At 35.5% G+C, this 14,403-nt stretch overlaps 2 protein-coding genes across 2 annotated transcripts; one reads left to right on the plus strand and one right to left on the minus strand.

Moving 5' to 3' along the window:
- Positions 1-2,520: 2,520 nt before the first annotated feature.
- Positions 2,521-4,510, minus strand: LOC137713492 (uncharacterized). The gene is made up of 2 exons (XM_068452791.2): positions 4,253-4,510; positions 2,521-2,860 (listed from the first exon to the last, which is right to left on the minus strand). The coding sequence occupies exons 1-2, from the start codon at positions 4,394-4,396 to the stop codon at positions 2,705-2,707; spliced, it is 300 nt and encodes a 99-aa protein (XP_068308892.2). The 5' UTR covers positions 4,397-4,510; the 3' UTR covers positions 2,521-2,704.
- A 7,498-nt stretch (positions 4,511-12,008) lies between these two features.
- LOC148691109 (uncharacterized) lies at positions 12,009-13,752 on the plus strand. The gene is made up of 2 exons (XM_088683863.1): positions 12,009-12,186; positions 13,066-13,752. Exons 1-2 carry the CDS (start codon positions 12,139-12,141, stop codon positions 13,603-13,605), a joined length of 588 nt encoding a protein of 195 aa, XP_088539989.1. The 5' UTR covers positions 12,009-12,138; the 3' UTR covers positions 13,606-13,752.
- Positions 13,753-14,403: the final 651 nt, after the last annotated feature.

Here is a 14,403-nt window from a genome sequence, read left to right on the forward strand (position 1 = left end):
CATACGATGTTTTTGTGTTGTTTTACAGCAATCTAAATTGTCTAATTTTTAAGTCTCCATTCATATATCATCCTTGTTAAATGATCAATTCAATGCAGACAATTCACGCATTTAATTCACGTCATGAAATTTTAGCGTTTAGAAACGTTGTGTTGGTCAACTTATTTTGTTAAATTAATGTCTCAATCACCTTTGATTTGGCCAAAATTTTGCACAAATAACCTATGAATTGAAACTTAGTGTTGATCGCTTAAATATAGAGTTGGCCAACAAAGGGTTCTCATCTACCTTATCGGCTTCGTAAAAATAAACACTAAAATAAAAAGTTTGTTTTGAACAATATTAGCACTTGTTTGATTATATAAATCTTAAGTAGAAATAAATTAAAAATTCTTCGAGGTCTATAAGATCTTTCCTATTAATTTTTGTATTATTTAGAGAACAAGTTACTCTCTTTCCTGTCCTCCATTATTCTCTATGCCGCTACCTTCACAACGAAGTTGATATTTAATAAGATAATATTGTTATCACGGAACTTGGATACAACGTTTTTGGAATAGAACAACTCAAAATAAGTAATTTATTCCCACCAAACAAAAATTTCGCTTTATTATATTGCCATTTGCAAATTGAATAAGAATATGCAATGCATCAAATTTTATGGAACTGTTATTAACACTCTAAAAATCTCATTCTACACTCCTCATAAGTATAATTTTATTTCTAATTATAGAAAGTTTGGAGTGCAAAATGAGATTTATGGAGTGCTAATAGCATTTCCCAAATTTTAATACAACTTTACATTTACACGTAAGAAAGCGAGGCAATAGATTAGTATCGTGCTCGTCATTTACAAGATTCAAACATAAAAACTCACTTATAAATAAAGAAAAATACTACTAGGCCATAAGTAGTTCCAGCAAATCAAATTTTATTTACAAACATAGTTTGGCAAATGCGTCGTGCTTGTTGTGTTCATGTCGTTTTCACATCATATTCGTTATCTTAACAGGGCTTGTCATGTAAAACCTGTTATCTTAACGGGTTTTTAGCAGGTGACACAATAACGTCTCGATTTGTTAATGGGTCGTGACATTTCGTTTCGGATTAATAGGTCATACAAGAAATTACCTTGCCTAATGTCTAGATCATGCAAATGATAATGATATCTTGTTGGGTTCTTAATAGGAAACCCGAAAACAACCAACATTAACAGGTTATCCGATAATGACCCGACTCGTTAACAAGTGACCTGAAACTCATTATTTTCATGTCGTTTTTTGTCGGATTAATGATTCATGAAAAAGATTGTCAGGCTAGTCCAACCTGTCCCCACAAAAACAACAAAAATAAAATTTCCAGGATCCACCCATGGACCTAATTTATTGCAACTCCATTAACATATACTAGCCTCCATGCACGTGCTCACGCACATGCAAAAGACATTGTTTGAATCACGAAGTGCTATGTGCAACTTACACGTTCTAAATGTATATATATGTGTAAATTGACAAAAGGAAAGTCAAATATTTGAAGTAAATGAATAATCTTAGATCAAGCTAGAAGAAACCCCTCATAAACCAATTAAAACAGTTGAATTCACATAATAAAATCGGTCTCTATAGAATTTATATTAAGAATTGATAAAATAATATTTAATAAACAATTGATTGAATCACATTATTGCTAGCCCATTGTGAGGCTGAGCCCCCCCCTTTAGTATTGATAATATCGTTTGTTAAAAAAAAAAAAACAATCATTTAACAACTAATTTAATCGCATTATTATCCGCATGCGAAAGACCTTTTTTTATAACCGGCATTACATGCATCTTAAGATGTTTTGAACATGTTTAAAATAGAGAAAATAATATTAATAAACGACTGAGTGATCATTGTTGCTAGCCTATTGTGAGGCTAAACCCGCCTCCCTTCCCCTTAATATAGATAATATCGTTTGTTACAAAAAAAAAAAAAAAACAATCATTTGACAACTAATTTAATCACATTATTATCCGCGTGTAAATGATTTTTTTTATAACATGCATTACACGTCTCTTAAGATGTTTTGAACATATTTAGAAATAGAAAAATTGAATCAAATTATTACTAGCTTTTTTTTTTTTTTTTTCTTTCCACCCACACCAGGCCTCGAACTTGGGACCTAATCTAGCCCACCCCTTACCCACACCCTCACCAATAGACAATGAAATTATTATTAGCTTATTGTGAGATACTAATTAAAAAAAAAAAAAAAACCATAAAATAATTAATTATTTTAAAAAACTATTAAAATGACAAAAATACCCCTACCTTATTTGATGCATTATTTAGAGATGCCTTTAAAATTTTTTTGTTTTTGGGGCCTTTTTGTTGAAGCTTGGTGACACCAAAACTCTATTCACCTTTTCTTCTCTCTTTATATATATAATAGATAGACAGATAGATTGATTAACAATATCTTTAGGACATCTCTCTAACTTAAGGATATGTTTTACTATTAATTAAGGGCCATGAAAAATGACAGAGAAACACAAAAGGCAGAGACTTTATCTTTTATCAATAGAGGGAACAGGGAAGTGGCTTAGTTCAGCAAATTTGTTTAAGCTAATGTATGAGGATACACGTAAAGATAATGCCGCATTCGGTGCAGGCTTGTGGCCGTCCAAACGGAAACACAACAAGGGGTATCGCTGTCAGCAATTTCAACTGGTTTCCTGCTCAAACTCTTCACCTTCGGAATCCTCTGCATTGTCTACATCATCGTCGTCTGGATCGTTGTCATAGTCTTCTTTATCGTTGTCGACAGCGGTTTTCCCAATAACGGCCATGGTGCTGCTACTCTTTCTGATTTCATTGCACTGCAACAATTAACTCATAAGACTGCCAACTTAAACAAGAGAAGAAATATACGTGCTAAAATACAATAACATCCCTATTTTTAGTTTCAAGACACTTGAAGCAGCACAGATCCAATGTTTTCGTTTCTAGGCAACTTAAGGTTATATCGTTTGGCCATGAATCCGACTCTCAGAAGAACTAGGCTGTCCCATGTGACATGTGCCTCCATCCTGCTCAATTCAAACATTACCCCATCTTTGGGTTCGAGCTAAATCTTTATGCAAATATATCTTGAGAAGATGCAATTTCAAAAAGGATGGACTTCAAACTTTTCTGTAGGCAACCGGGGTTGAGAAACCCAGTTGGCCTTGTGGAATTGATAGTGTAATGATCAAGTTGTCTGTCCTATAGAGTATATCATACACCTCAAACTATTCGTCTTTCTCCTTGAGGTTTTGCTACTCAAACAACCAATTCTGAACACGGTGTCTGTTCTTCTAGTTTGTTACACTTTACAATCCCCAATCTTCAAGGCTGTAACTCACAAGAATCCCAAAATAGCACCTCACGATGAAAAACTACCCAACGATGAAAGTAATTTTTTTTGTGAGTTCCTAAGGTTAGACAGTCATGTAACTCATGAGATACACAAAAAGTCCGCTTCTTATTACTGGAAATACCAAAATACTGAGCTCTTTCTTACTCGAAAGACCTTGAAATTTGACCCCCTTTCTGATTTAGTGCAGATATCACCGAGTAGCATCCTTCCCAAAGGGAGTGGCATTCTTCACCACCAACACATGATTTCCCGAGTCAAATTGGAGAACTATACACTCCCAAAGAGACCCACATACCAATGAGGATTTGAATTGAGTACACTGACATTTAATAATGCCAAGTCTCGAAATGACCCAACAACCTGAACCTTTCATAACTTGACCTAGATCTTTGGCAAAAGGCATAAAATGTTACCAAAACAAACACTTTATGATACAAATCTGATCAGCAGAAGAACTCACACAGCTTATACGATAAAAAAAACGAAACGTTTCAAAACCAATTTTCTTTCAGGAGAACCAAAAGAAGGAACTTTCAACAAGGTGCATCCAAGTAACCAAACAAAACTTGTAAAGCTTTACAGGCATATCTTAGCCTACAGACAATTCAAATGATGAACACAATAAAAATCCTTACTTTAGTTACAATTTTACAAAATTAGGGTCTTTCCTTCAAAATTAGATCTTATTAGGATTCAAATTAGGGTCTTTTTTCATAATTTCAAGCAATTGGATCTTTTCCCTCTTTGTTCTTTGGATTAAAATTTCAATTAGGTCGAAATCAGGGGCAATTCGACATACCCATAAAGGAAAATTAGATATGTAAATGAAAAAAAATGAAGCTTCTGAAAGCACCTTCTCTTCGAAATCGGACTCCTCCATGGCGAGGAGGAGCTCTTCACTATGGGGTTGGGGCCATTGGGTTGGCAGCAGAAACGACGTTGGTATGGTCCTTGTTGACCACGGGTACTGTTTCATGAACCCCGGGAACTGTAACATTGCTCTCTCTCTCTCCCTCTCTCTCTCTCTCTCTCTCTCTCTCTCGCCGAACAGAGTGCTTCCGTACAAACCTCAGTCACCGTGGAGTGGAGAGGACCTGCTCGACTGGACTCTCTTCCGTTTGCAGGCGACATATGAAGACAACGTGTGGAACCCACGTGATACCACTTAGATTTTTGTAACAATAATGTTATACCTATCATAATTTTATACCACATTTCTTTACCATCTTAGGTGGTAAATGAGTTGGACACCCACATCATTTAAATTAATTAGCATTTAATCAAAATGTTAATCGATAATTAATAAAAACATTGTTAATTAATAATGATTGTGATATACGAGAGAGGAGTCTCATTCTTTCATCTAAAATTATTTAAGTATTTTAATTAATAAAAAGATTGAAATTAAATGATACAGTTTGTCCAACTCATCCGCCATCTAAGATGGTAAAGAAATATAGTAAAAAATTATGGTAAGAATAACATTACTCTTTTTGTAAACTCAGATTACATATAATTTCATGTTTTTTCCAAATTATATTTTATTTTTGTTACTGTCTAGTAGTATTCTTCTTCACTTGCAAGTGAGAGGTTTTATGTTTGATTTTCGCCAAATAATGAATTTGAACCACATTAGTGTTCGCCTATTGTGAGTCTAAGTCCTCCGACTCCCCCTTAGTATAAATAATACAGTTGTTAAAAAAAATTTACTATAAAAAAAGTGAAGTACAAAACTACAAATAACTACAATGTGTCGCTCGGGGTCCTAAAGTTCTCGGACCTTCGACTCTTTATATATTGGTATGTAGTAAAAAAAATTCGCTAATTACATAAAAAGTCTATTTCTTCATCGAATATTATTAAAAGTTAATGTCAGAATGAAACAGATATACTAACATTACTTAAATAATACATGTCACATGTCTTTAGATGCAAATGCACTAAGTGTTTGTAGTCAAGAGTCTTAGATTAAGAGTGAATAACAATAAAACTTGATGATCAAGAGAGTAAAAAACAATAAAACTTGATTGACAAATATAATAATTCAACAACACCAAGTGGTTCTCTTGTACTCTTTCTAAAATCAACATCACACTAGCGAATCAAATTTTAGAATAACCTAGTTTAACAATAAATTATTGAAAAAGAAAATTGAAATTCAAAGTTTTGGTTACCTCGAATTACAATCTTCAGGACCAAGTGATAGTTGCTTAAACATTCAATAGAAATGGAAAGACTAGGAAGTTGAAAGAAAAATGATTACAAAGTTATGATTATTCTGGTTTTTGTTATTTTTTAGGTTATTTTCAAAAGCAAAAGAAAAAAAAAATGCATTTGGACATGGGGCCATTAATTTCACTAGTCACTTGTCACACGCGTAGGTGTGTGACAATTGGCCTTTGTATGTTTTTTATTTAAGAAACTCAAGTTTTTTCTATTTATACAATTTTTATTTAAAATATTTTTGAACATAAATAAGAAGTTAAACATAAACCACCAACTAACGTGAAGTTTTGTTTTTTTTTTCTTTTCTAAAGTTGAAAATCTTAAATTCATTCAAAATTAATATTTGTTGAATTATTTTTACTCCTTTTAATTCTTGTAATTTTAAAATTTTTAAGGGGCAACTTATGATATTTTAAATGTTTCACTATTTTGGGGGTGCTCCCTTTATATATATACATATATATATATATATATATATATATATATATATATATGTGAAGTAAATCTCACCCTTTCTATGATTTTTGTTTGTTTGTTTTTGGAGGTTACTTTCAAAAGCAAAAGGAAAAAAAAAAAGGATTTTGGCCCATTGGGACCATTAAAGAAAACGGAGTGGAATCGTTTCCACTACACCAACAAAGTAATTGTGATGTGTTTTACGTTTCCTGTATTTATATCTTATATACAGGATGTATAAAAAAAAATTGGGGCCCCCCGAACTTGGGGGTCCTAGGCGACCGCCTACCCTGACTACCCTCAGGGCTAGCCCTGAATTTTTTATATTTTTAGATTTTGCCTTTGCTATACAAGTATCCTTGTTTTTGTTAGCGTTACGTGTTGGAAAATAGAAAAGCGGAAAGTATTATGAGATAGAGGAATTAATGGATTACAAGCAAAAAAGCCCACGTGATGCCGCAGGTTTACAACTCTAGTTACACATAATTACAACAATGTTTCTAATTCTAATACTACATATATACAACCATACTTACAATCCTATTTACACACATACTAATTAGCATTTAAAACTATCTTAAATGGGGGGACTTTTACCTCAGTACAAACTTGATAAAATTAAACAAATCCCCATCTCATTGGTTCTTCATTTTGATCCTTGCTGTTATAAACTGGCTAAATGTTGCACATGGACCGTCGATTTCCACGCCACCACAAAGACGGGATTCTCCATCATCACCATTATTGGTGTTCTTTTCCTGTTTTCCTTTGCCCAGATAATGGAAATTCCAATTTTGAAGCCATTTTCTCACACTAAATAGCAAAAAACTAAATTTAAAAATTAGAGGAAAACAAAGAAAAGCATCTAATAACTTATATTTGGAGACAGAAAAATAAGCAAAACCCTGTTGAGAACTCACCATAAAAAACCAAACTTAACACAAGAAAACTCCAAAAAACTAAATAAAAATAAAAATTGAAGAACACATTTGAATTTTACAAATAATGCAGCAAAGGAAAGACAAAAAAGAAAAAAGTAAAGCCATCAAGCTCAACCCTTTAATTTAAACTCCAAAAAAATTAAACACAACCCCATTAAATCATTAATTGTCACATCCCAATCTCGGCTCCGCCATAGCACGATATTGTCCACTTTGGACCCCGGCCACACCCTCACGGTTTTGTTTCTAGGAACTCACACGAAAACTTCCCAATAGGTCACCCATCCTAGGAATGCTCTCGCCCAAACTCGCTTAACTTCAGAGTTCCGATGGAACCCGAATCCAGTGAGTTCCCAAAAGGCCTCGTGCTATATGGATGTCACATCCCGGCCCGGGGCGGATCACTTCCCGGGCTCGCTCCACCACCGTAGCACGATATTGTCCGCTTTGGGCTTACCATTCCCTCACGGTTTTGTTTTTGAGAATTCACGAGCAACTTCCCAGTGGATCACCCATTATGGGATTGCTCTAGCCCCCTTCTCGCTTAACTTCGGAGTTCCTACGGAACCCGAAGCCAGTGAGCTCCCAAAAGGCCTCGTGCTAGGTAGGGATGAGAATATACATATAAGGATCACTCCCCTGGGCGATGTGGGATGTCACAATCCACCCCCCTTAAGGGCCTGACGTCCTCGTCGACACACACGCGACCAGGGTTAGGCTCTGATACCAAACTGTCACATCTCGGCCCGGGGCGAATCACTTCCCGGGCCCGTTTCACCACCGTAGCACGATATTGTCCGCTTTGGGCTTACTATTCCCTCACGGTTTTGTTTTTGGGAACTCACGAGCAACTTCCCAGTGGGTCACCCATCATGGGATTGCTCTAGCCCCCTTCTCGCTTAAATTCGGAGTTCCTATGGAACCCGAAGCTAGTGAGCTCCCAAAAGGCCTCGTGCTAGGTAGGGATGGGGAATATACATATGAGGATCACTCCCCTGGGCGATGTGGGATGTCACGATAGAGGTGGGCATGTACATATAAGACACATCACCTCCTTTCTGTTGGTCGATGTGTGATGTTACAATCCACCCTTCTTAGGGGCCCAATGTCCTCATCGGTACACTCGCACCACACGGCAGAGTGGCTCTGATACCATTCTGTCACATCCCAGTCTCGGCTTCGCCGTATCACGATATTGTCCGCTTTGGTCCCCGGCCACGCCCTCACAGTTTTGTTTCTGGGAACTCACACGAGAACTTCCCAGTGAGTCATCCATCCTAGGAATGCTCTCGCTCGAACTCGCTTAACTTAGGAGTTCCGATGGAACCCGAAGCCAGTGAGTTCCCAAAAGGCCTCATGCTATATGGAGGTGGGCATGTACATATAAGGCACATAACCCCATTTCCGTTGGTTGATGTGGGATGTTACATTAATCTTACTGTAACGACAAATTATTATGGCCAAACTTTTGGTGCCTATCAAAACCAAGTTTTCATATATATACAAAGCATCTATTTAACCAATGAATTGATGGAGGTCGAAAAAGAGAAACAAAAAAAACGGCCATTATTCAATTATGTGGAGAATTACTTTATACGTACAAAAGGTTTGAAAATTAAACTAACATTAAAAAAAAAAAAAAAGGAGATGGAGTGGAAATCATATACCAACATCAAGCTTAAATTTGTGGTGCTCATTTGTAGTGCTATCTGCAATTAGTCTTATCAGGAGCTTCTACACCGGTTGATGTCTCGGTCTTCTCCTTAGTTGCATGTACATTGTAGAATTGGGTAAATGAGAAGCAGAAGAAAATAAAAATATAAGTTAAAGTTAATTAACTATCTATGTTGACATGTCCAACACATAATAACAATAGAAAATCATTTTTCATCTCGTGCACTGGTTTGTCATTGTCACTTGAATTCACAAATTCATTTACCCCAAATTTCTTAGTTATGACCAGGAAAAGAATGTTTAAGCAAAAATATGTTTATGTGTTTTTCCACTAAACTACCTGTTAAACCAAATCCAAATCCAAATGTAAAAAATAAAAAAATAAAAACCTTCGTCAAACCTCTTGGGTTTCAAGTTCGCCGACTCCACCCCAATACTCAGTCGTGCCCTAGAAATTCTTGCACCTTCAGTAGCCTAATCATGCATGTATCAGTATAAATACGAAAAAGAAAATAAACGCAATTTATTAGAACAAAGAATGTGGGATCAAGAAAGTTTCTCCAAACTTACAGCGAGGCCAATAAACAGCAACTGAGGATAATTTTTCGTCTAGCTACATTTAGAGAGGCACCCAAACGTGATATTAAAAAACAAAATATCCAGTATAATGCAAACGAATCAATATGTAGTATCAGTTTAGGATGCATAATTCAAGCCTCTAAAGCATTGAGTAGGACACCAAACCTGTCGGTATGGCACAACTGAGGATGCAAACTTTGTCCAACTGAGCAAGGGGCTTAATTTTGGAAAGACGGCTTGAATGAACACCAATGTATTCACTCGAAGTAAATGTGCCTAGAAAACTCTACTCGTAGTTTACAAATATGCAATTCTCAAAGGTTAATCATATAAAATACACACACACACACACACACACACATATATATGTATATATTATGTATATTATATGTATGTAGTAGCGATTATTGCTGACCTTTGGTAGAAGTAGAGTTTAGTGTGATAAATTGAGGTATATTTGACCTTTACCCTCATTTCCATGGCCTTAGGTGGAGCAACCCTCACCCTCTCCATCACCAACAACTTCCCTGCCTCCCATGCAACTGTTGTTGCAAAATCTACAACACATAAATCCCAAATTGAGGAGTATTAAATCTCTATCCTCAAATATCCTTGGAAAGACATGCAAAATGAAGAACAATGGACCTAGCGGGCAAAGAAGCTGATTGGTGTTCATAAAAAGGATATTTTAGTTTTAATTACCTTGTATTTGGGAAGAGGTTCAGAACTCTTTCAATTTCTTTTGGTTCTGGTTTGGCTTCAAGCCTAGCCTCCGTTGTCGCCATTGACAAAAGACGGGCTCTTAGGAATAGAAGTGGACATGAATGGAGCTTGATATGATCTAATTATGAAAACATATACTAAGCAAACATAAAATTTAAGGTGCATGGATGAATTTATCCAACGAAATTATCTAAATATGTTGAGAAGAATATCATTTTTTTACATATTTTCTCAACAACCAAACAACAATTTTGTCGCCGGTGTTCAGACGGAAATAATTTGCCAAATTTGAAGACCGAAACCCTAAAACCTTAACACTTGAGATTGATTCGATTAAGTGTGAGAGAATTTGCAGAATTTTATATGTTAGTTTGGGGGTTTAAGTTTGTTTTCTTATTTTATGCACAGAAAACTTCAATCAATGCCAAATAAAAACTCCAATATCTTACCTGATGACAAATTGGTGAGAAAGCTTTTGGGTAGAAGGGTCGGAGAGGGTTTGAAGCTAGAATCTGCTGATGGTGGGGTGAGGTAAGACAATGTTGCAGCCCGGTTGTCAGCCAATAACCAAGATTTCTTCATGGGTTTTCCGTCTAGATGGGCTTGTAGTGCGGCTACGGTTAAGATTTGTTGACGATGAAGTGGTGAGCGAGAGAAAAGCGTCGATTCTGAGAGAAATTGTGAAAATGGATTTGATGGTTTGAGGTTTTTTGTGATGGTTATGAGCGACAAAGGAGATAAAGCGGCATGGAGCAGTGAGCAAGAGTGAGAGGGGGGAGTAGGCAGGAAGTGTCGATGGAATAAGATCTCACGTGTTTGAGAATGTTGCTGCACTTGATAGCAAGGCAAAATGGCAAAGTTAAAAAAAGGAAAAAACAGGGGGTAAAACTAGAACAACACTGTGCTTATGAACAATGCTTTAGTTCATTTTCTCTTTTAGTATATATATAATTTCTCCACCGCGATACGGCGAGGCAAAAAAAAAAATTCCAGTGCACCGGACAGTGAAACATGCCGAACTCAAGGTATTGCTTTTACAACTCGCTACTATTCGCCCATTACTATCCGCACACCCCTAAACTCTAAACCTCATGTGCCTCCAATGCTTCTGCTATGCATTGTGCCTTCCCAAAAGCATGAGTTTTGGGTTGTGTTTCCCTGCACCTAACCATTAATTTTATTTATTTTATGTGTTAAATTTATTTTTGTTAAATTTTTGTTTTTCCTATACCACAACACAAGACTATCATCTTCATATTCTACAAAATGTATTTTTAGTGAAAAATTTCTTATAATCCATGTAAAAAAAATTCAATGGAAAAAGAAAAAAAAAGAAAATGATATGATCGGCGCTTAAGTACCGATCTCTATGATGGGAGAGTCGCTATGAAGCTAGCGGCAATATCAAGGAAAAGTCGCTAGTTTCATTCCAATCCCTTCTTTTCATTTTTCTTTTTCTTTTCTGTTTTATTTTATTTTATTTTTATCTTTGGTAATTTTTCTTTTCTTTATCTTACTACAACAACAAACTATCATATTCATATTCTTCAAAATATAATTTTTTGTACAAAATCTATTACAATTCATATTTAAACACTTGAAATCAACAATTTAAAACATAAATTTAAATATATTTTTCTATTTTTCAACCTTACAAATCAATAAAAAAATTAATTTAAAGACTTAATAAATGGTAGGATCACGTATGTCCAAAAATCTTACAATATTTTCCTTAATTCCAACGCAAAATATTTCCTAGAACAACAAAGCATTCTAATTTACTCTAAAAAATCATTAATTCGACCGAATCAATCTACATTTTCGAGGAATTTTAGAGGTCCTTATTTTAATATTGTTACTCGTTTTCACAACGCCCAACTCTACATATTCGAACAAAATAACGAGTATCTGTTGATAATATTATTTTTTTGCCGCCAAATGTATACAAGAGGCTTAAATCATTGACGTCCAATGTCCAATACAATCTCTCCTATTATCTTTTTGCCGCCCTGGTGTGAACCACCAAAAGTTGGAATTTTGAAAAGAAAAGGTCGGGGCCTTGCGCAGACTTGGAATCTTTAAAGTCTCTGTATCATCTTCTCCAACTTCATTCTTCCCCGAAAGCTCCTTCTGTGGAGCTATGGCCTCCACCACAGTCATCGACGTGCGATATTTCGGAACCTCAAAGGTAAGAATTTGATTTTGTTTGTTAGCTTTTGTTACTTTTTGTTTGGTTGCCGAGAAAGTTAGGGAGAAGAGATGAGAATTATATGTATAACATAGAATTGTGATAGGGGGTGGTATGGATGTAAAAACATCAGCATGTATCGTGACCTGCGCTGCTGCACCTCTAGGTGGTAAGATGCATGTTCGAATTACGAAGTCTTATCCAACTAGGTATGGTCGGTCGGATGAATTTTAAAACGCTATTAGGCTCGGTTTTGCGTCAAGTCTTCTATTAGCTCCACCTACTCTAGTTCTTTCTAAAAGTCTATCCAGTTCTTTCTAGGTCTTCTTCTACCTTTTAGCCACTCATCACCTTATTTTCTAATCATAGTATATGTAGGTTTTCGTTTTACATGTCTAAATCACCTTTAACTAATTTTCTCTATTTATCTTTAATTGCAACCACTCCTACTTTACTTAGGATATATCCTCGTTCCATATCTATAAAAATCATGTGCAAATCCTTTTGCATATTTCTATATCATCCCATCAGATAAACTGCCACTATAGTTGAGCGCCCAGCATGAACCCGAATAGATTGCCTTAAGGACTGGTAATCCGTCTCTCTGAAATCTTGAGAGCATGTAGTTTCGGTGTTTCTAATCGAAAACAGTAAATAGATCGATAATTCTTTTTATCTCGGAAATACAAAACAACTTTTTTGACAAATTTATCAATGGTGAAACGGGTTTATCTAACTAAAGCTGATTAGGTTGGTCATGAAATTTGGAAAATATTATTTGCAAATTTGTGTTCTGAATATTTGAGATTTCACGTTATGTTATGTTTTTGTTTGGTTGCTTTTGAATTCTTCTAACACCTCAATGGTTGTGTGCCGAAGGTTAAAGTTGGGGATAGAGTGAGGCATCTCAGAGCTCTTGTTGACAACAATGGCGAATTGGATCTCAACATGGGAGGTCTGCGGCGAGAAATTCGCATCCTTTGTAACCTCCCACCCGGTGCTGACATTACTCTAACGTACATTGATGAAGACTATGATGTAGTAACTCTTGTGGACGACAATGATCTGCGGGAAGCAATGAGGCAGCGTCTGAAGTCCTTCAGGATCGATGTGCAGATGAACGATGACAAAGAAGACTGCGGTAAAAATTCAAGCTCCGAAAAATGTCACGTGACGGATGCTGTAAATGTGACAAGTGATGTGAGTAGTAGCAATGTGTTTGATGAATTCCATATAGCAAATTACGATCACCATGTTAGTCCTTCTGTTAAACAATCTGAAGACGAATGTGGTATGATGTGCCATGCGAGCATTCGCTGTGGCGTCTGCAATGACAAGGTCGCGATGTTGTGGTTAGCGGCGTTAGCCCTCCTAGTGTCGGTTCGGTTATTATCACGGCGACATGGATCGGAGTGCTAAGTGCTGCTATACCTCCTCTGCATGAAGGGTTTATATTTTCAGCACCATTCATGTGGCAAATGAGCTAGTTTTTGTGTTCAACCAAATAAAGAGAGGCCTTGTTGCTTTGGCTTGTGCAGCAAATTTGAGTCTGCAGGCCAATTAACATATATAGCTTGTTTCTTCCGTTTTATTTCTGTGTGATATGAGTTAATTTTCTTCTCTCTTTTTTGTGAATTGTCAACGAGATGTTGGTTTTCGCAAATGCTCGTAATCACTTGAGTTTGTAGAGCAATTCGTGAAAATTACCATCGTATGTTTACTTACATTTGTGAAAATTATTAAATTGTTAATTTATGACTTGTTCCCTTTTTTGACTTTTTGATTCATGGTTTTTTATGAGTATTAGGAACAGATGTTACAAAATGTACCATTTTACGTGTTACAATAAAGTTTAATGAATATATTTTACTTTTAAACATATATTATAATATGAGTGAAATAATAACGTTACGTGATCGTATTATAAATATTTAAAAAAAAATCTGACGTAATACCACAATTTTTATATAAAAAAATGTACAAAATCTTTACCATTATCATCCAAATATTATCATTATTGTTTTTGCCTCATAATTCCATACTTACCAAATATGTCATTGGATCAACACTACGATCACAGGCATGTAGCCATTTACCATATTGATGAAAATGGGTTGATTCCTTGCATGATAGTATGGATTCAAATCCGATCGATGATTAATTTAACATCTAATATAACAAAATTTATCGTTTAATAAAATTAATAATAATAAAAAA

The sequence above is a fragment of the Pyrus communis genome, chromosome 14 (assembly GCF_041283825.1).
Source record: "Pyrus communis isolate YQ-2024b chromosome 14, ASM4128382v1, whole genome shotgun sequence".
Taxonomy (NCBI): domain Eukaryota; kingdom Viridiplantae; phylum Streptophyta; class Magnoliopsida; order Rosales; family Rosaceae; genus Pyrus; species Pyrus communis.